The sequence below is a fragment of the Leptidea sinapis genome, chromosome 27 (genome assembly GCF_905404315.1).
Source record: "Leptidea sinapis chromosome 27, ilLepSina1.1, whole genome shotgun sequence".
Classification (NCBI taxonomy): Eukaryota; Metazoa; Arthropoda; class Insecta; order Lepidoptera; family Pieridae; genus Leptidea; species Leptidea sinapis.
Window position 1 is genome coordinate 11,008,594 of NC_066291.1, and position 21,519 is coordinate 11,030,112.

The 21,519-nt window shown below is 33.9% G+C and overlaps 1 protein-coding gene across 2 annotated transcripts; it reads left to right on the top strand.

Moving 5' to 3' along the window:
* The first annotated feature begins 1,211 nt into the window (after positions 1-1,211).
* On the top strand, positions 1,212-20,802 carry LOC126972649 (meiotic recombination protein SPO11). Of its 2 annotated transcripts, none has more exons than XM_050819528.1 (10): positions 1,212-1,343; positions 9,071-9,238; positions 9,320-9,537; positions 10,188-10,347; positions 11,053-11,196; positions 14,524-14,717; positions 15,713-15,858; positions 16,675-16,812; positions 18,745-18,916; positions 20,596-20,802. In XM_050819528.1, exons 3-10 carry the CDS (start codon positions 9,321-9,323, stop codon positions 20,733-20,735), a joined length of 1,311 nt encoding a protein of 436 aa, XP_050675485.1. In that variant the 5' UTR covers positions 1,212-1,343; positions 9,071-9,238; position 9,320; the 3' UTR covers positions 20,736-20,802. The 2 variants fall into 2 exon arrangements, with proteins under 2 accessions (XP_050675485.1, XP_050675486.1); XM_050819529.1 differs by having other exon boundaries at positions 9,071-9,234.
* The last annotated feature ends 717 nt before the right edge of the window (positions 20,803-21,519 follow it).

Sequence of the window (21,519 nt, forward strand, 5' to 3'; positions counted from 1 at the left end):
ATATTTTTAATTTAAATTACCTACTAATTAGTACAATTTGAGTGACCATAGACTAAGCCACAGACTAGCATAAGTGTGTAGAGCACTACTACGTCATCAAGATGTTAATGTACAATTTAATTAATGGATATTTAGACGGCTCTTGTACACTGAACTATCTGTAAATCGGCTCAAACCCAATTACAATAAATAAAGAATATTAAAATAATTTTTCAATTTACATCGAGTAAATGTACATGACATAATAAGAGTACAAGAAAAATCCCCGTTCGGTTTGAAGCATAGACTTATTCTGAGTCTTATAATGTATTTATATACTAGCTAATAGACGACCTTGGCGGCATGAAATAATGCGTTAGTTGTTAAATATTTAAAATACTCAGAAGCTAATGCCAAGCGTGGCTGTCTGTTTACGACTTGTCAAATAAAATCGGTTACAGTATCAATGTATCGCTTTACTTTTTTATCTTTGTGTATCGCCGTTAAAGATGTTCTTCTTTCTACTTAATCTAATTAATATTGTCTAAATGAATAATACTTACGTGTTGGCAGTGTTCTATTATTTAATTTTACATCAGAATAAAGCGTTCCAATTTCAAAGTTTGTCTTTAATTTTTTTTAATATACTGTATGACCATGGAGCTAGTCGACCTAGTAGACCATCAGTCGAAGGATATAAAAGTAGTTCTTTATCAATAATTTTAATACAAATATATTAATTAGAAATACTTAGTCTATATTTTTTTAATAGCTTAGTATAGGAAATGCAAAAGTTTTGGCCTTATTTTCTATTTTGTAAAATAACGATGTGTTCATATTAATACGCTGTAGATTATTTTAAATTACAATAAGCATATTAATCTATCTATGGCTTGACTAAATATTGGACGAGATAGATGAAATAGTTTTCAATAAAAGTATGTATTGTCGTTCTTTAAAAATCCTGATAATACAAATAAATTCCAATGATGAATAAATAAAAGTAAACCTATTGGGTATAATACGCAAATATATCTGGTTCAAAACGTAAATAAAATACAATCACGCTTTAAGGACCTACTCATAATGTCTAAAAACTAAAAAATAAAAGAAACTGAATGGTAGAGACCAAAGAAGGGACATATTGAAAAAAAAAAAACGTTTACTCCATAGCCGTTTTTCGCGCTCTTTTTACATTTATTGCATTTCTTGCAGTTCTAGTTTTATTCTTTAATTTGGTTATAAAAAATAATATTACACATGGTTTTAGAAATTACCTACAATTTAAAATACTATTAAATACCTACTTTCTATTTATATCTATGTTTTGAAAAAGAAGACGCGTCGAAAATTAATTCGCAAAGGTAAATAATTTAATACTTATATAGTTCTCGTCGGATAACATAATTGTCTGGTTTTCGTTATTTTGTTATAATATAAATCTAAATCTAATTATACTTTTACATAAGCAACTAATTATTTGTTACATCCAGCTCTTCCAGGTTTCACATGAACTAGTTCTATTAAAAAACTTAACAAATAATGTACGGTCTTAGATAATTTATACGTCTAGATAGTCTCTTGCTGTTACACATGCGATTTAAACAGGCCAGGAATATTAGTTTAGTGTGCTTGACAAGCTACGTCTTACACTCGCGACTGTATGCAGTTGTTTTAATGTGCGTGAACTGGTCAAAATAGAGGTTATTTCTAAACTCAATTTTTTTCCACGTTTTCACAGCTGTCATAGTCTATCTAGACGTATAAATGATCTAAGTGTACGTTATATAATGTAAATGATTCAATAATCATGCGAGCTTTCATAATCCTGAGTTTTTTTCCTATAACCGTAATCAAAAATGATTTAATTTTTTGGTTTTTTAGTGTTCTGTTACCAATGCTCTAAAAAATAAAACAATAATAATATTATTGTGTAAGTACTTATTCATAGTGAGCCTCCCTTTGTAGACTCGAGCCGTATTTAAACGAACAAGCGTTTTACATAGCCGAAGTTCAGTCTTATTTATAACCATAGGCTTAGAATATACTAACGTATACACAACCTGACAGCCCGATAGTGCATGACCAATTTTGATTTGTCAAGTGTGCATTAACAAGTGGCTTAACATTCAAAATACTAAGGAGTTAATTCCTCGCATCTATTCCTCATTGCTGAGGGTCGTGATTTCTCTGAGGATTCAACTTGATAATAGTTCGCCATCTGTGTCTGTCTTTGGCTACGTGCAGTGCATGAAGTCCGGTATCCAGATATGTGCGGATTTGGTCAGATCATCTTATAGGGCTTAGACCACTGGGGAGTCGTCCGTCTACCTTCCTAGTAACCACCGTTTGTTCGAGGTTGTGGCCATCATTTATGGCGATATGTCAAAAGAATTCTAAGATTCTACGGAGGTAGCTGGAGGAGAGTCTGGTTTTTACACATACCCCCTTATTCATAATGGTCCGCTAACTTTAAACAGCCGCTAAGGAGTTTTTTTATTTAGCAATGCTTTAATTTAGCAGACTATTATGAATAAGGGGGCTATAGTGTTAAGGATGGATTGGTTGGTGCGGGATGCTGTCCAAGGGATTTGAAGCATCTTCCTCCAGCACCACATCTCAAAGGCATCAATCCTATTTCTGTTGTTAACGACTTAATAAAAATTCGTTCCAATAACGACGTTAGTAAAAATTCGTTTCAATAACAAAAGATTCGCTTACTCTCTCTATCTTGCTGTATCTTCGTTTGAAGTGATCTCTCTGGCACGTTTTGTTGGTCTCTACGCTAATATATTGTAAGTTTATGTTCAATACACACAAATTATACTTCCCAACGCGTTAAGAAGTCTTCATTTCAAAAAATATAGAAGCTCATTAAACAACAGTAACATAAAAGTGAGATTTGAAATATTCACTTTGAAGACGGGTAGTAAAATAGAAAATATTACTAGATTTTATTTAAGTTTAAGTTAGCAGCTGCGTTTTCACCTGTCGAGTTCACAACTTATGCATGTCGCGTGGTTGATTTTTAAATACACAACTATCGTGGAAGTGTTTAACAATTTGTTTTACTTAATTATTCCTCTTTACTCAGAAATCCGTGTCCTAAGGTAGGTAGGTACACCGTGGTTTATATTCAACATTAATATATTTAATACAGTAGCCATTACAATTTTGTTAACTGTGGTACATCTTAATATATATAAATTATGTGACTCTTTGTTTGTCCGCGATGGACTCCTAACCTAATGAACGGATTATAATGGGGATTACTTCATTGAGTGCAGTTTGGTCCAGTTGTTTAAAAACAAATATTGGCGTAATTAACACTAAAGAAAACTTAAATCATTTATTATTATTATTATATATACCAATAGTTATATAACCACAGAGTAGGGATGGATACTTACGTATTGCATTATACATAAACCATACTTAAATGTATAATTTTTATTTTATGACAATTAAATAAAAAGTAGTGGACGACCGAGCTTAGCTCGGTATTTTATTAAATTTTGGTAAAACAACAAACAGACACAAAATTCATACTGAACTATGAATAGTATTTTTGTAATTTAAATTAAAAATCACGAGTGCAATTATTAGTTTAAAATTTTATTAGAAATTAGTACTTGCTTTTTTTTACAGTTTATCAAACAATTACGTAAGTATAATATATTTTTTATCACCACAGTTTTAATTATGAGCCTAAGTCAACCCCAACAGATTCGAATGTTTGCCCTTGGGATTTGTGAACATTCATGGTAAATGCAGATCTAAATTTTCTTATTTTTGGTATGTTTGCCTTCGCTTCAGTTTTTACATATATAAGTGCATACTTAAATATATATGATTTCGTATTCCACGAATTCCAATATTCACCTTTACTACACTCTGAATATAAATAAATATTTTAGTCACTTCAAATTCAAATTCAAATATTTTTATTCAAAATAGGATTTAATATCAATTAGTGAAAATCAAAGACTACCACTTATTCGAAAAAGTGTGTCTCAAACCTGAAAAAAACGGGCGCACGAAACTCAGAGTGTTTCTCTATTTTTTTACAAAAATATAGTTGCAATATAATATCGTACAATAAAATGTATTTTGAATAGCCTGAGGTAGGTCGCTCCTTTCCCAATTTGTGGTATCATTACGAAAGTCATTTATATCATGGTAACCTTTTCTACACAAACAATTCTTTTGAATTTCGTAACACATTTGTTTTGAACATTTTCAGAGATTTTGTTGTAAAAGCGTATAGCATCGCCCCAAAAAGACTAACTCGACAAAGCCGAGTAGTAGGCATAAGTTTATGTTTGTTCCTGGTGTTAACATTATGGTTATGACAGTTTATAGTTAATTCACCTATTTACCTATGCACATACATAATATTATCAAGAATAAATTGAGAGGCAACAGTTAAGATATTTATTTCTTTAAATACTTGGATTTTATTGATTTTGTCACAAAACGCCGAAGTCTGCTTAAGGTGCTTAAAATATTTAATCAAAGTTTAAATTATAATTGAAATATATCACATTATATCATGCACTTTATAATGTTATAAACAAAATTGCAACAGAAATCTTATAAAGTATTATTATAATAATTTACGAGTATATCACCAATGATTGCATGAAAAACTCAACAATACCAGATCACAATATAGGTCAAAGTTTGTCTATTGTTTGTGTCAAATGTGTTTGTCAAAACAATAACATTTTTTTTATAATTGCGCATTCAATCCCTCTCATTTCCATGAGAAAGTCTCCTTTTAATTACCGTTTATATGAACGAAGGGTTAAGAGTGCTCCAACTACTATTGTTTTTCGGCTATAAATCTAATGGATTGTGTAATTATGACCTTTAATACGTGACAGTCGCTTTGTACATGTAAATTTATCCGGCAGCATATTGTGGGGTGAAGTGATTTCGTGGAAGGGTGCAAGGGTAGCCACTTCGCCGTCGCTTTGTAGTGTTTAAAAGATTTTTTAAACGCTTTAGAGCTCAAATTGTTTGAAGATTGAAAATGTTTATACATTATAGTGTTTTTTATTATACTTAGTTTATAGGATCAGCCTTCACTTGATTGCTTCAAATATAAAGTTTCTTGCACCCATTTTTCTCAGGTCTACGAACGAGTTTTCCCTGTCTGGTAAAGAAAGATTAAGAATTTTAAGCCACAATAAAATTTATATCATAAATAATATATCGATGAGTAGGTTACATTTATGTCTCTACAAGAACATAATTCATGTCCTTAGTGATAGATTTGATAAAAGATACCATGTTTATCAAAAGACTGCTCTTTGTAACTGGATTTAAACTGATTATCATCAGGGACAAAATAAAATAAATAATTGAAACTATTCTGTAATCGAAATTTCAATACAATTTACAAATGAAAGCGATCGCTTACAAGAAAAACAATGGCACACAAGAATGAACACCAAATGTATATGCCCACAGCACTCAGGGACACTTTAGTGGGGAATTGTAGAATAATATAAGTCTTAATGCGATTGTGGTATTGTTCGGGAATAAAGCAATAAGTAGCCACTTCATATTGTGAGAAACTGTTGCAATTCCACTAAGATTATTTGTGGGAATGTGGGCTTGGCTATACAATATGGAAATTTTGTAATATTTTAATAGAAATTCTAATAATATAATGATCTCACTAGTGAAGTGAAATAACTGCACGTTTTTACGTAAGCTATTAAAAGCAATGCAGTGTTTATTTGTAGGTATTATAGACTGGTATTTCATTGCTTTTGAGTTTATCTTATGATGTTGATGACTATGTTGTCAAAAATATAGATATAGCTTGAAATGGGATCTAACTCTCTAAAATAATTTAAAAGTCAACAGCGCAATATTTTTGTTCCTCTCGGCATAAAAATTTGCAAGACGTTATCTGTTGCCTCATTGAAATTAACTTGTTATGTAGTAAACGAGTGAATCAAAATACGCTTGATGTTAACTTTTGTTGACAAATCTTGACTTTTACGAGAGTATAAAATTTATTAATCTTGCTAGAAATCAATCAATTCACCACAAATAAATAAAAACATTAGAATAAAGCCAATATTATTATAAAAAAAATAAGTATAAAACAAATACCATAAATTATAATCCCTCTCTTTGGCATCCACTAATATATTGCGCACTGGCAATGAGCTACCTATAGATTGCCACAATACTTTGTCCCTGGTATTTCGTTTCCAAACTGTCATATCGATTTCATTCATCCATCTTATTATTAATTAGATAGCTTTTGACTATTTGGACTATTGAGATAGTGTCCGAGTATCGGTTTCTAATTTAGTTTCCTTTGGCGACTGCTTCTCTTGTCTATTCTCTGATAAACGACAAAATTGCTTTAACTTTTTTACTTATTATTTAAATGAATATACATAAGTATTACTACAGCGTTTGAAGAGTCAATTAGGCGGTATCGTCCATCGAGATAGCGCTATGGTGGTCCATTGTGGACTGGCGCCCCGTGGCTCATCACGCTACTACCGCACCGCGCACAATGAGACCAATGTTTCATTCGCGTTTTGTAATGCTGCTGTTACTTCCGCTCTGATGACCAGTTTATATTGCCATCAAGTTTGTGGGAACTTTGAATGACTGTCCTGAGTATTTAGTTTTTGCGATGGTTTTCGACTTGTGTGCAGGGTGCAACAATTAATTTAATATCGGGGCTTGTAAGATCAGTAAGATCATGCTAATGAGATTCATTTCTTTTCTTTTCTTTCTAGTACTGATAATCTATCAAACTTGCAAAACAATGTTTTTTATCACATTTTTTTTAAAGATCTGAACATTCAGAATGATCAGATAAGCAATAATAATAATAACACTAAATAATAGTTATATGTAGTACCTAATTGACCGAAGGCTAGCATACCCGGTGAAACAATAACTCAAATCATGTTAGCAATGCGGACAAATTTTCGTGATTTTTGGTTTACTGTTACATTCATGTAAATTTGTAAAGATATTAAAAAAAATAACTTATAATGAAAATTAATTTTTTATTGCTATAAGGGCGCCACTTTGAATTATATCAGGCATTTTTATCTTTAACTAGCTATTTCTAGAATTTAGAGAAATATACTATTTATATAAATCCCCGAGTTTTCCTCTTTATTATGATATGGCGTTCATTAAGACGGCCTAAAATGCGCCATCTCATTTGCAGTTAAAACTTCCAAGTGATAATATTTTTATTCTTAGATCATTTAAACGTCTAGATAGACTGTGAAAGCTGTGAAAACGTCGAAAAAAATAAAGGTTGACTGTTAACCTCTAGTTTGAGCAAAGTACGTACGCACAAAGTGACATACAAATAGCGTGTGTAAGGCGTAGCTTATCACACACACTAAAGTAATAACCCGGCTTGTTTTCATCGGTTGTCTAGCAGCAAGAGGCTCTATTATTGACGAAGTCATTATTTTATTGTACATATACCTAATTATACTTTTAATTTTTTTATTGTCCTAAACACTATATGAAGAACGTAGGACCAAAAATAATCTTGCACATTATAATATGCCTTAGATGTTAATTTATTTTTTACAATACATGAATTTTTATTAATTGTTAATATGTTAATATCATTTGAGAGTTTATTATAAAAAATAACACAATCCACTTTAAAAGATTTAGCAATTTTACGGAGCCAAGTAGATGGAATTGCGAGTTTATGTTTGTTTCGAGTATTGACATTATGTACATCACCATTCTTTTTAAATTAGCTAATATGTTTATGAGCGTACAGGAGGTTCGCGTATATGTACTGGCAGTGTACTGTCATAATATTAGTTTCACAATATATCGAAAACATTTCATAATTTATCGAAATCATAAATTATTGGACTTACTAGACGTTTTAAAAAACCCAATGCTTAATAAATACAATGCTCCTGTATAAAATTATAAATCACAAACAACACAGCATCGTAAACTCCAGAGCGCGATCTTGAAATAATATCGTTATCAGGAATTTTTTATATCGTTAGATCGTGACAAAAATAATAGCAATACCAGGAGCCACCCGGGGCGAGCTACCAGCGAACGATTGTGAGCTCACACCGACGTCAAAGAGTTTGATCGTTGTGATCAGCCAACAGATAAGAGGTTTCTCACCTCCCCGTGGTCGCGCTGTCGAAAGGGTTGCCGAATAATTGCAACAATCAATATGAAGGAGCTATCGAGTTTATGTTATTTGTGCGGGTTGTCTCCTGCTGATCCATCGCCGTGCCTAGGGGTGTGAAGACCCTTGAAGGTGGGAATTCTGTTCAAGTGTTACTTTCTCACACTTGTTGGTTTACACTGAAACAATTAGGTAGCATAAAATACTTAATTGGACATAGACATACATTTTATTATGCAATATTATTTTCAGCAATATAATAAAGTAACCTGGTTGTAAGTGAATTCACTTACTTGACTTAGGGTCATGTAACTCCTACAGGGGCCCACGCAGTGTTTCCCCATCCTAGATCTCGAGCATCACGGTTTATTTCACTCCAACTTTTTAATAGTTCGCTACTATAATAACGAACTACAATTTAACATAATTCTAATTTCAAATTGCTTGAATATTAGTAGATACCTGTAAAAAAATTGTCTCAGGAACATCTCTAAAGTGAATCTCGATAATTTTAAACATACGCGATTTCCTAAGTCAGTTTACTTATAATTAATAAATATAATCAATTCACTCACCTACCAGTAAGTGTTTTCAAGAACTCTCAATCGAACCATAACTCACCAGAGGTCATAATAAGACATAAACATCACCTTGTTGCAATATGTCACTCATAACAATGCGCTGCGGTAACGGTCTGCATCATTTGTCTCCGTAACCCTGTTATTTACGATCTCCTGCCGAAGAACGAGGACAAAAACTGGGCTGTTGTTAAATATTTGCCTGAGACAAGAGGGGGCGATAATTCGAGGCTATTATGACGTCATTTCACGCCCTTTGTGAGGTCGTCACGCCGTGTCATCTGCTCCTCGAGACGCCTGCCTCTACTATCTCTCGATTATATCTATTGTGGCATTTTTTCAGAGCGCGCATGTCGGATGCGCCACCGACGATGTATTTGCGCCGTTCGTATCTCAGCCCGACTTCGCTGTAAAACACTTGAGGAGCTGCTCTATTGTCTCGTGGCCCTTTTATGAGCTCCGTTTTGTAAAGTTATTGTTTGCGGTCGATAAATATCTCTCCACTAGGTAGGTAAGGATCATCACTTTTGCCGGTGTCTCGTTATAATAGACTTGGATTTGTTTGTCAACTAGGTTATTTGAGATGTTTTAGAATGGACTTAATGAACAAAAACCTATTGAAGCTGAGTATAGATTTGTCGGCGAACGCTGAGTGTCTGTTCAAACAAGATGCGAGACTGGTTGCGGCGATTGACAGTCTATTTTACAAGGATATTACGAAACCTGTAGTAGAGAAGGTATTACTACCTGAAAGAAAGCTACAGTTTTCTGAAGTGCAATCCCTTCTCAATCAGACTACGGAAAATGATGGTATGTTTCTAAAAATAAAAACATTACATAATGATACCACGTTCTCTATGTGGCTAGGATTTTGTATATATATGTTGCAATAAGTAAAGATATCATAACATTTTTATACTCCTAACTCCTTTTAAACGGTTTCGAGGAGCTGGGATATTTTATATTTCGATATTTTATATTATATATATATTTCGATGAGCATCCCATCCATGAATCATGCACGTGTAAGCTCTGTATTTCTATACCCCGTTATGTTATATGCACGTATAAGTCAGTATAGAACGGAAGTTTAAAAAAAACAGATACGAAGTATCTGTCTTAGGCAAATAACATTTTGCCTGCCTTGTTTTAGCATAACACATTGAACAAAAAAATTTAATATTATTATTTTTTTTTCCAAATGACCACGATTTCAATGCTAGAATTACTGATAACCCTAATACAAGTCGTCAGTGTTTCAAATTTTTAATATTAATGCTCTATGCATATACGTGTGTATCGAAAAAAACGAATGAGCTTTCACATACAGATTTAAAAGAAAGCTGGACTGGACGCATGCCCATGGACGAGACATGCCCGTACGATATGAGATTTAAAATGCACCATCGATGGTCATGTTCAGCGAACGTGGTAAACTATACGCGTTTTATCGATTGTAGATATTTTGAAAAATGAAAAACAAAACAATAAAAAAAGTATATTGAAAAAGATTGAAGATATACTGGAATCTATAAACAGGTCTGCAGAGAACGGTGATAATCCGAAGTTGATAATTAGAAACCAGAGAATATGGAGCAATTGTATTTACGATCTGGACAGGTATATTCGAATATTTAATTTATGTTTTTCTAGATTTAAGTTAGCTATTTTAAGTTTAAATGTATTTGGTGTCATCTCTAAGTCTCGAGATGTGGAAATAAAGACGCTTGTTTTGAGTTACTCCAATCATTCACTGCCACATTCCTCAAATGAGTCATGACTCTGGTGTGTGTATGGTGTCTAGCTTGGTATCTTAGGGACACCACGGGTGCGCGACTGGTTGCACCACTGTGATGTCCCGGTGAAATATAGACTAAGAGCGCTTTCGCACTACGTCCGATCCGAATTCGATCCTTATCCGCGAAAATACGGTCCGAAGTAATAGTAGAACTATTTCTATGGTAGTTTACGCATTAAATTTCTTTCCGACAACCGTTAGAAATAGTATACGACTACATCGGACCGTATTTTCACGGGTTCGGATCGGATTCGTATCGGACGTAGTGCGAAAGCGCTCTAAGAGTGCGAAGCGCCTGCTTCAAGGGATCGTCATTCAACAGATATTAAATCAACATATTATACTATATCTAGTTTGCTTTAAAACGATAGGCCCTAGAATATAATATAGTCTAAACATGTTAATTTAATATTATAATCTTTGAAGTAATCATTTCTGTTCTATAATGAGATAATCTTTCATGGATGCAATATAAGTGATAAGTCCTCTTTGTGCATTTAATTTTATTATAACTTTTATTTATGTAGGGTAACACTGAAATCATTGTCTACTGCGAAAAATACTGTCGTAAGATATTCTAGGGGTGAAGACAGTTCAAGGTTTAACACAATAGTTTTTGTATTGACCAGGGTGCATGATCTTCTAATGAAAAATCTTACCGTTACTAGAAGGTAACTATATACTTAATATTCCACTTTATTGATTTTTAGTAAAACTTTTTTAGGCGTGACTTAAGGGTAGTTCTGATTGTTGCAGTTATTTTAATATCGGAAACATATTATTTATAACACGTTCTTGCCTGTAGGCAAGTACCTCCAAATATTTAAGTACATCCATGTATGGATGTATTTAAATATTATAACTTTTGCCAAGTCAGAGTGAGTTCGTTAAATATTACTACTAAGATGTATTGATATTCAGTGCTCCTATATGTGCTAAATGTGGTTCTTAACCGCGATTAAATATATTTGCTAAGCTTTATAAGCAGCACAAACGTAATAGTGGTATTATACCCAATCTGAGCCTAAGGTAGGCCTAACGTTGCGTTATGTGATACCTACAATCCAGGTGTAAATTCCGCTAAGTTATAGTTTTAGTAGTTCTAAGTGTTAATTCTCTTAAACCCTAACTCCCTTCTTCCGAAGTATTGTCTCCTTAACTCTCGACTGAACAAGCGAAACACGGTAAAAACTCCTCCTTTAAGAAAAGTTTACGCTTTTTTGAAGGTACCCATATCGTATTTTCTAGTTTCATTCAATCCGTCCATTCAAGAGTTCACTGGCAGCCGATTCTTACTAAGATTAAGAAAACTTTAATTTCACACGCGCGAATTTAACACTCAACATTTAAATACTCAAACAAGTTGTATATCGACCGCTCGTGTGACAATTAAAAAAAGATTACCGAAAAAAATATATAATTACATGGTGTAAGAAAAAAAAACCTTGTAGGGTGGTAAGGAACCCTTTGCCTGCGAGTCCCATTTGTCGTTGACCGATATTTTTATGTGACCACTGACCTCTACTATTTACCTCTGGACTGGTGGCTGTCAAAGTGCTTTTGTGCCTGTTTGATATTCGCCATTTTGGCGCTGTTGGCTATATAGCGAGAGTTTGCGGTACTAAAACTAGTGATGTCAACCTCAGCTAAACAAACATCGATAGGTAAACTATTAACAAAAATAAAATTGTGTACTTTATTACGCTGATTCCTGAAGTATAAATAGCACGAAAAACGAAATTAATTCAATATGCAATAATACTTCAGACTACTATACGCTTCTCTCGCAGCCATTTTTATTATACGTCGAAATTTGTTCTCTGGACGCCCGCGAGTGGCGCTTCAAATAGGCACAAAAAATTTGCTGTCAAACATATGGAACAGACTGTCCAGTGGTACTTATACATACTATATTATTGCTGCTCTCAATTTCTTCGTAAAATTTACATTAACGTTGACATGGAGTAAGTTTCTATCTACAATTATATAACCTACAAATAGTCTGCCTTTTTTATTTTTATGACCGTTCTGTTTTTTTTTTTCATTTATTGATATACTTTTTTTTATAATGAATGCAAACGAATACATGGCCAAAGGTGGTGTGCAAAATGATACCTAAACATATGGAACAGACTGTCCAGTGGTACTTATACAGGTCAGTATATGTGACTTATAGTGCGTTTGTCCGTCAGATCGCTCGATGATAAGCTGCGATGAACGCGGGGATCTATGATGCCTTAGAATTTTAGAATATTAACGTTGATGCCTATTTAAAAAAAATCATAATACTCTTCATTCTTCTACATCCGGTTAATTTAACAATTGAAACATTTAGTAGATAATATTACAATTGCTGTAATTATATCTATAGAATTTATCGAATGTTTGAAATCCGTTAGCTGTATCGCTTGATGTAATTTAGCGTGTTCTAAACTTGCATAAATTAAAAAAGTGCGGGTAATTACCTAGTTTATCAAGTCCTTTAAATAACAATTATTGTAAACTGAAAACTGTTTATTTTATTTAAGGCTGGGATTATATTCGATTGCACTCCCAATATGTCCGTGATATATTTTAAGCTTTTTACATCCTAAGGCCTATTTACGATCTTCATATTTCTTGGTTTCGTACTTAAAACAAAACTCTCAAACAAAAGTCTTCGATAAGATTGAATAACGGCACTTACTTTAAAACATAGCCAGTGGGGTTATAGTGATACTTTCATAAATATAATCCTAAGTCTCAAAGCCATACCGAGAAAGCTAACGTAATTGTACTACCCGGTTAAATCGAGTTACTTACCCCCTTATTCATAATGGTCCGCCAACTTAAAACAGCCGCTAAGGAGTGTTTTTTCTCATTCTGACTTAGGTCAATAGAAGAAGACAGAGTGAGAATTAGCAATGCTTTAAGTTAGTAGACTATTATGAATAAGGGGGTAAGTCTTTTGTTGGGCAATGTAGTTATATGCTTTTACAACATAATCCCAGAAACTGTACAAAAAACTGTGTTACGAAATTCAACAGAATTATTAATAAACGTTTATGTAGTAGAGGTTTGTAACGTTAATGACATTTTTAATGATACCAAAGATTGTAATGGAGTGACCGTCCCCAAACTATTTAATATAAATTCTATTGTGTGATGTTATATTGTGACGATATTTTATAAAAAAAAGAAGCCCGCTGAGTTTCTTGCGCCCGTTCTTCTCAGGTCAGGTCAGGTTTTGACTATTTTGAATTAAAATATTTAAATTGAATTTGTGGAATGAACATGTTGGTTTGTTCCCTTTCTGTGTAGTTGCTATTACAGCTTTGGTTATGTAATTTTTATACAAGACATTTAATGATTCACTCTATCAACCATATAATTTGGAAACATGGTTTGTCATAGTTTCCTCGATAGAAAAGGCATTTAAAGTTATAAATATTAACTAAACAACATGTTTTCTATAACATTTAAAATTCGAAATTCGCACACGAAGCCAACCATCCTAGTCAGACACGTAAAGTTTCCGTCTGCTTCCGCAAATATCTCAGTGCCCCCTTAAGAAGTAATATTTAGCTAAGGCCTTTCTCAGATTTAATAGTTTAAATCGCGCGTCCGCGGATGTTTCAATCAGTGCGACAACTACTGCTCTGACTAAAAATCCGGCGTGAAAAACTCATAAATAATAATTTTCCTTCAGAATATTTCCTTACGTTTTCGGCGTATTGTTGCCAGATTTGCACGCTAGGCTTCTGATTGCGGCTTATTTAATGCAGCTGTTTTAGGCATTTGCAGCACTCACAAAAATAGCAAAATATCTGAAAAAGCGAAACAGAGGCACTAGTTAATACCAAGGTACCAAACACAAATTCCGCTCAGAATTATGGATTTTAAAGAATTCTTATCGACACAGAGCATTATAACGATCCATCTCTAACCATTAGGTGAACGCTTGATCGTCTCGTCGCATTTCTCTCGTAAAACAAATAACCTTTACGTGTCCTTCACAGAGAGATGTATTACCAAAACGTAACAAGATTTCGAAAGCAAGTAGACCTCGATATAGGAGTAAGGGACGTGTGTTGTTTGCTTGAAACTCCACCCTGGGAGCTTGGGGTGGTCGCAACAGCCAAGGGACTGGTCGCAGGGCCTCTGCAAATACTTACACGCGACGGAACTGTTATTGACTGCATGACGTCGGGAGGTATATCAACACCACTTAGACTAACAACGGGCAACTTAGCGAGTTTAATCCGTGCATACTAAGTAATCATTATATTCCTAAGTCGTGAATTACTTAGTTTTGGTTTAAGTGACTTTCATGCATCGTGTACAATTTTTTTTTTCTTTATAAAAAGTTGTGTGTATTTTCATGGAAACCTTGGTTATTGGTGATTTTCGCTCCCCATGGAACTCGATATGAGTTGAGCTGTCACTAACTCAGGTCTCATTGCTGCACAAGTATTTTGCGGTACACAAGTGTACTGCTGCTTTCATATCTATACTATGAACAAATTATACATCATCATTGTAAGTTTAATCTTCATCATCCTCTTAGTATTAAGTATTTTTTTAAATACTTTTAAATGTATACATATTTGTATAATACAATCGTAACTAAGTACGATTTTTTGATGATGATAAGTTGACATGGAGTAAGTTTCTATCTACTATTTTATAACCTACAAATAGTCTGCCTTTTTTATTTTTATGATGTACTGGCTTTTTTAAAATTTATTGATATACTTCTTTACAATGAATTCAAACGAATACATTGCCAAAGGTGGTATGCAAAATGATACATTGAATATTTTTTTAAAAAATACTCGCTTTGTGTCCCTAAAAATATCTTATATAATTTTGTGTCTGTTTGTATGTATTTATGTTCGAGCAAAACGCAAAAACTACTAGATAGATTCAATTCTAATTTTGCATGAGTATTAAGAAATGGTCGTGATTACATATTGTCATGATATTGCAGACATAGCATTTTTGCAGTTTTTGTGTCCATACGGACGACATTGCGGGTAGCAGCTAGTACTTGATATACTGACAGATAGAGAAAAAATGAATGAACTTCCTTCTGAGGTATTTCCAGTACCATACGACATGGGTATCACTTAACATCAGGTGACCCAAACACTCGATTGTCATTCTCTTCTATACGAAAAGGTCATAACGATTAAAATTTTATGCCAGGTACTTTAATACCTCAAGATATCAACGGCATAAGGGAGTTCAAATCATCAGCGAAATACATCTTAGTAGTTGAGAAGGACGCAGTATTTCAGAAGTTATTAGACGAAGGAGCTCCTATAAGACTACGACCAGTTATAATCATTACAGTGAGTGCAAACATCTTTCGTTATTTTAATGTCTATGGCATCATTGTTGGAAGAGAAAGCTTCTTTAGGAGCGCCGAGCATAATCATTACTCAGCCGAAACTGCTGTCCACTGCTGGACAAAGGCCTTCACCAAATATCTCCATGACGATGGGTCCTGACTAACACTGATTACCCGCGAAGGAAACACAAGCAGAATGGAGACTAGTTATATATCTTATATTTTTGCTGCACTCAATTTCTTCGTAAAATTTACATTAACGTTGACATGGAGTAAGTTTCTATCTACTATTTTATAACCTACAAATAGTCTGCCTTTTTTATTTTTATGATGTACTGGCTTTTTTTTTAATTTATTGATATACTTCTTCACAATGAATTCAAACGAATACATTGCCAAAGGTGGTATGCAAAATGATAACTAAAAGCCACCATCTGGACGAGTGGCGTCCCTCCACAGTGCGGTTTTAAAGGAACTTTCTTCAACGTATGACCAAGCTGTGGAATGAGCTTCCTTGTGCGGTTTTCCAGGACGATACGACATGATCTTCAAAAAAGCGCGTACACTTTTCTAAAAGACTGACAACGCTCTTGTGATTCCTCTGGTGTTGCAAGAGAATGTGGGTGGGGGTGATCACTTAACATACGCTTGTTTGTACTCTCTACAATAAAAAAGCGATATTTTTACTGCATGACTGTTTGTTGCCGCTATGTATAAAGCATTCTTACCCTGTATTAGCTGAACTACAAATATCTAGGGGAGCATGTTTACCAAATTTTTTGTTCATTCTCTGCTCACCTTTCATCATTCTGTTCAGGGTAAAGGATACCCCGATGTCTGCACCCGTCAGCTCCTATGTCGACTTGTTGCGGACCTTCGACTGAAGCCCTTGGCTCTGGTTGACGCTGATCCACATGGATATGAAATATTTCTAACTTACAAATACGGTTCCTTGGTCAGTACCAATTCTTTTAAATATCAATATATAGGTAATCATAAAGCTACCATTGTTAAGTACGGACTACGGATTAATTGAAACATTATGTAAAAACGCTGACGTTCACGACTTCATAGAAACAATGCACCTTTATTTGATTGAGTTATAGACTTCATATGTTTGGTTCATACAGGTAACAGATCTTCTTGACCTTGAATAACTAAACTTAACACTTCTTGAAATAATATTACCAAAGAACATTAGAAAGCGCTGCTACGTAGTCGACAAAAGGCCCTCATTTCATTTTTAATACAAAGTGGTTTGTGCTTAATTCACTTACTATTAATTTACTTAATGGCCCTCTCAGGTATAATTGTATTCAAGAGGCCCCAACAGACGCTTCGGGCATCATCAAGGCATCGATCGGCAGTCTTTAGCCACATATACGTAGGACCGAGGACGTTCAATCGAAAAGCGAGAATGTTTAATGCTGGCAGTAACTTTTATAAACACTTTTTTAATTTTCGATAGAGGCGCGTGTTAGCACAATATATTTGGCATTTCTTATTTCTAAGCATACATTTGTTTCTTAAAAATCTCTTTAGCCCGCCAGCACGCCTAACAATCCAGTAGTACTGTAGCGGCCACAGCTTTATCATCTTCAAATGTTCTTTCAAATAATCCTTCAACCTTGGAAAAACATGGAAATCACTGGGAATTAGGTAGGGTGCATGGAGGATGCCCAAGTTTTGCCAAGTATATACAGTGTACATAATATGTATGTATATAAGAATTTGTGCTAGTTTGCCTCGTTTCTCACAATTTTCCTATTCTGTTCTGCATATAAAGAACCGACAACAGTAGCTCCATGGTCCAGATATTCAATCATGACCCTCCCTTTACTATCCCCTAAAAGTGAGCCCATCATCGATCCCATCGCACGGCTCGCCTTAAATTTGTAAGGGGTTGGAGATGATGGTAATGTTCAGGATCTGGTTGTAAGAGTTCCAAAGAAGCTCCAGAAATTTTCAATTTAATTTATTTCGTACATTGGTAAGCATTCTGGGAACCTAGCGCGGTAACTTTTTCACGCTATCCATATTTCTATGTTGTTACTATTATTATTACATTGTTTTATAACCATCTTACTACTATAAAGTATCCTTTTAATCTTGATCAACTTATTCCGTACTGAAAATTTTCAACCTTAGTTACTTGATAACTTGCAAGCAAATCAATTTACCACATTTTGGACGTCACAATCTGACAAATTGAAAACAAAATAATTCCAATTCTAACAAAACAAATATTTTTTTTTATGAAAATATGGACGAGACGACCATAACGTTCAGCTGATGGTAATTTATACGCCCTGCACATTACGATGCAGTGCTGTTCAGGATTCTTGATAAACCCACATTCTGAGCCGCACTATAATTGCGCTCGTCACCTTGAGACATAATATGTTAAGTCTCATTTGCCCAGTAATTTCATTAGCTACGGCGTCCTTTAGACCGAAACACAATAATGCTTACACATTATTTCTTCACGGCAGAAATAGGCGCCGTTGTGGTACCCATAATCTAGCCGGCATCCTGTGCAAAGGAGCCTCCCACTGGTAATCATATTTTCAAATTATTTGCTTTTTTGATCTGATCAATATTCCAGCTTAAAATGAGAGTATTTACTTTTTTTGTTTGTAAAGAGTGAACCCCATTCTCACTATTTATTGAACGTCCCACGCATAAATTTAGCAATCAAGTATAATCACAATAAAAAGGAACTATAATTATGATCGCTTTGTTATCCATCCCTTCGTGTGTCTGTCCATCTACTAATCTGTTTTTGACCTAATTTCTCAGGAACGAGTGGAGGTATCAGGTTGAAATTGTCATCAAATACTTACTACGTCAATAATTGAATTTGAACATCTTAAATACACAATTACAGGCACAATCTCATCTGTCACTTTCGTTGGCGTGTCCAAAATTATCACTTCTGGGTGCCAGACACGATGACGTCATGACTCTAACATCTAAGGACTCCAGAATGTCGTTGACCAATACAGACAAACGTAAACTTAAATCTCTAATGAATCGACCATATTTAAGCTCTGTTATTGGTAAGTATCGCACTACTTACCTAGTCTTTTTATACGCTTTATATTGGCTTCACTTGTATGTTTGCATGTATGTTTGTAACTGACTCCTTTAGACGCGATTTTGACCCACTTTAAACGCCCTGATTTCATTCAAACTTTGTTGATTTATCGAAGACCGATGACCCACTAATTTGATAAGATTATTCCATTATTCAATTTGTAAACTAAGATTTTTTTAAATTTATATAATTTTTATCTATAGTCGATAAGGCAGGAATTGATGTTAAAGTACCTACTTAATTGTTTTAAAAATACGCTTTTATAGAAAATTTAACTAAAATAATAGTTTATGAAAACCAAAAAGCACGCTTTATATAAAATTCAACTAAAAAATATAAAATTGAGTTTAATAAATTTAAATTGAAAATAGTGTAAAAAAATACATTTTATGGTAAAAAAAAGGGTGGGGATTTAAGATATTATTAAAATAATAATTCTTCTACATCCCACGCTTTTTGTACAGTAAAATATATTTTTTTTTCCACTATTTTCAATTTAAATTTATTAAAATTTATTTTGAAGTCGACGTTTATGGTGGGCAACCCAAAGGCGTAAATACTGTCCAAATTAGTAATTACATAAACAAATATAACGGCTTAGGTAATCACTGTAACTGGAAGACTAATTTATTCTTGCCCTACTGGACAACTGTCATTGTCATTGTTGGATGTTTGCCCCAGCTCATCCTATTTGAAATATTTGAGGTATCAACTACCTTATCAATAATTGTCATCGTGAGGATTAGTACTCTCATTTTGAGCCTCAAGGGCCAATTTGTGTCTGCGGGCATTGTGCCCATCTCTGACTCCAGAATGTTAGGCGTTGTAAAATAAATTGCTGTCTTGCTCTATCTTATCCTCCAGCTTCTGTAAATTAGCCAAGAATTGTGGTGCTGATTTTGACTTAACGATGAGATTAAGTGACGGGACCAGCAATATATTCCGATGATAAGTGATTCTGAGCGGTCGCTCGTCACCTTATGACAAAAGATCACTTGCCTTGTAATTATTTAATTAGTCACTGCACCATTCTTACCAAAACAAAATTGTGCTTACACACTTGCTTATTATACTGTTTGAGAGCAAAGTAAGGCGCCGTTGTGATCCATATCTAGCTTACATCCTATTCAAAAGTAGGAGCGTACTTTGTATAGGATATAAGTACGAGGGTACTTGTAGTATGAAATATGTTACATAATATATACTGTGACCGTACTGTGAAAATTTTAACCTGATATTCGTCTTTGAGAACAAAAAAAATATTATAATCAACTATGTAGTAATCAATACAAGGAATAGAGAAAATCATTAACGTCACCCATGCATTCCATGGGTTTTTGAAGAAGTGTAGGTACCTATCTATGTGTAATATCATGTCAAACTGTATTCCAGACTTGAAAGTCTGTGTCAAAGATAAGTCCATATTGACGCCAATTTTCAGAATACAATAATATTCCAACCAAGTGCGAAAGCACTTCTCCTAATGGTTCCCGATGTGGATGTAGGCTTTTGCAGTAACGTTTTTTGTATCGAAATACATACATTCTCTGTGGAGTACCTAAGTACCTAGACATTTTTAGGAGACAGTTCTTAAGAAGTACACTGCAGAATAAATTTGATCTTAAATAAAAATGTTTTCAGGAAGTCGAATAAAGGAAGAATTGAATGCGATGTTACTGAGTGGCGTGAAAGCGGAAATAGAATCGTTAGCAAGCACAGCCGCCGCACTTTGTGATTCGTATCTACCCTCAAAGATTATCCAAGGAGATTTCCTTGGCTAGAGACGTGATAGCAGTCATTTTGACAGTGTTTAGTTACTTGTGACAAATTATACTCAATATTGTTGTCTTTTTATTGTTTCAATTTTCGATGGGCAGTGTATTTAATTAGGATTCTGGGTTTTCCTAAAATGATCAATCAGTGCTAATTGTGCAGAAGTCTGCCTATATTAATACGGAAAAAAGTATTTTTTTTTATTAGTTTTTAAACTGTATTTCATTTAGATTCAGAGAAGAGACTTTTCATTGTCATTTATCAAAAATCGTGAAGAGAAGAAGATGAAAACCCTTAAAAATAAATACAAAGTACCTATGTCTTTACTTCAGCTTAATTACATAGATTACAACACCAGGATTGGAGCACCTCTGTGAGCAAAAACTTATGTAAAATTAAATTCTTCCTTTCAAACACTTTCAAAACACTACTTTTAAACTTAATAAAAGTATTTCTTTAATTCCAATTTGAAACAATTCATGGATGTCAATAGTACATGGGGCACACTAATAATTTTGCACTTCTAGCTAATCAGAACTATTTAAATTTCCAATGTTATATTTTTTGAAACGTTGCAATCTTCTTAGTAATAAAAAAACAATTGGCGGGAAATCATTGGCAATTGTTTTTTATCACACATCAAAGCTGTACGTACGCAACGAAAATGGAATTAAGTCGAAAAGATTTTAGAGCGATGATTTTTATGATTTTAAAAGTTCTCTCTCTCCGCAAGACTGTGCCGCTCGCCTTCAAAATGCTTTTGGGAGAGAAGCACTTTCCTTGAGCACCGTC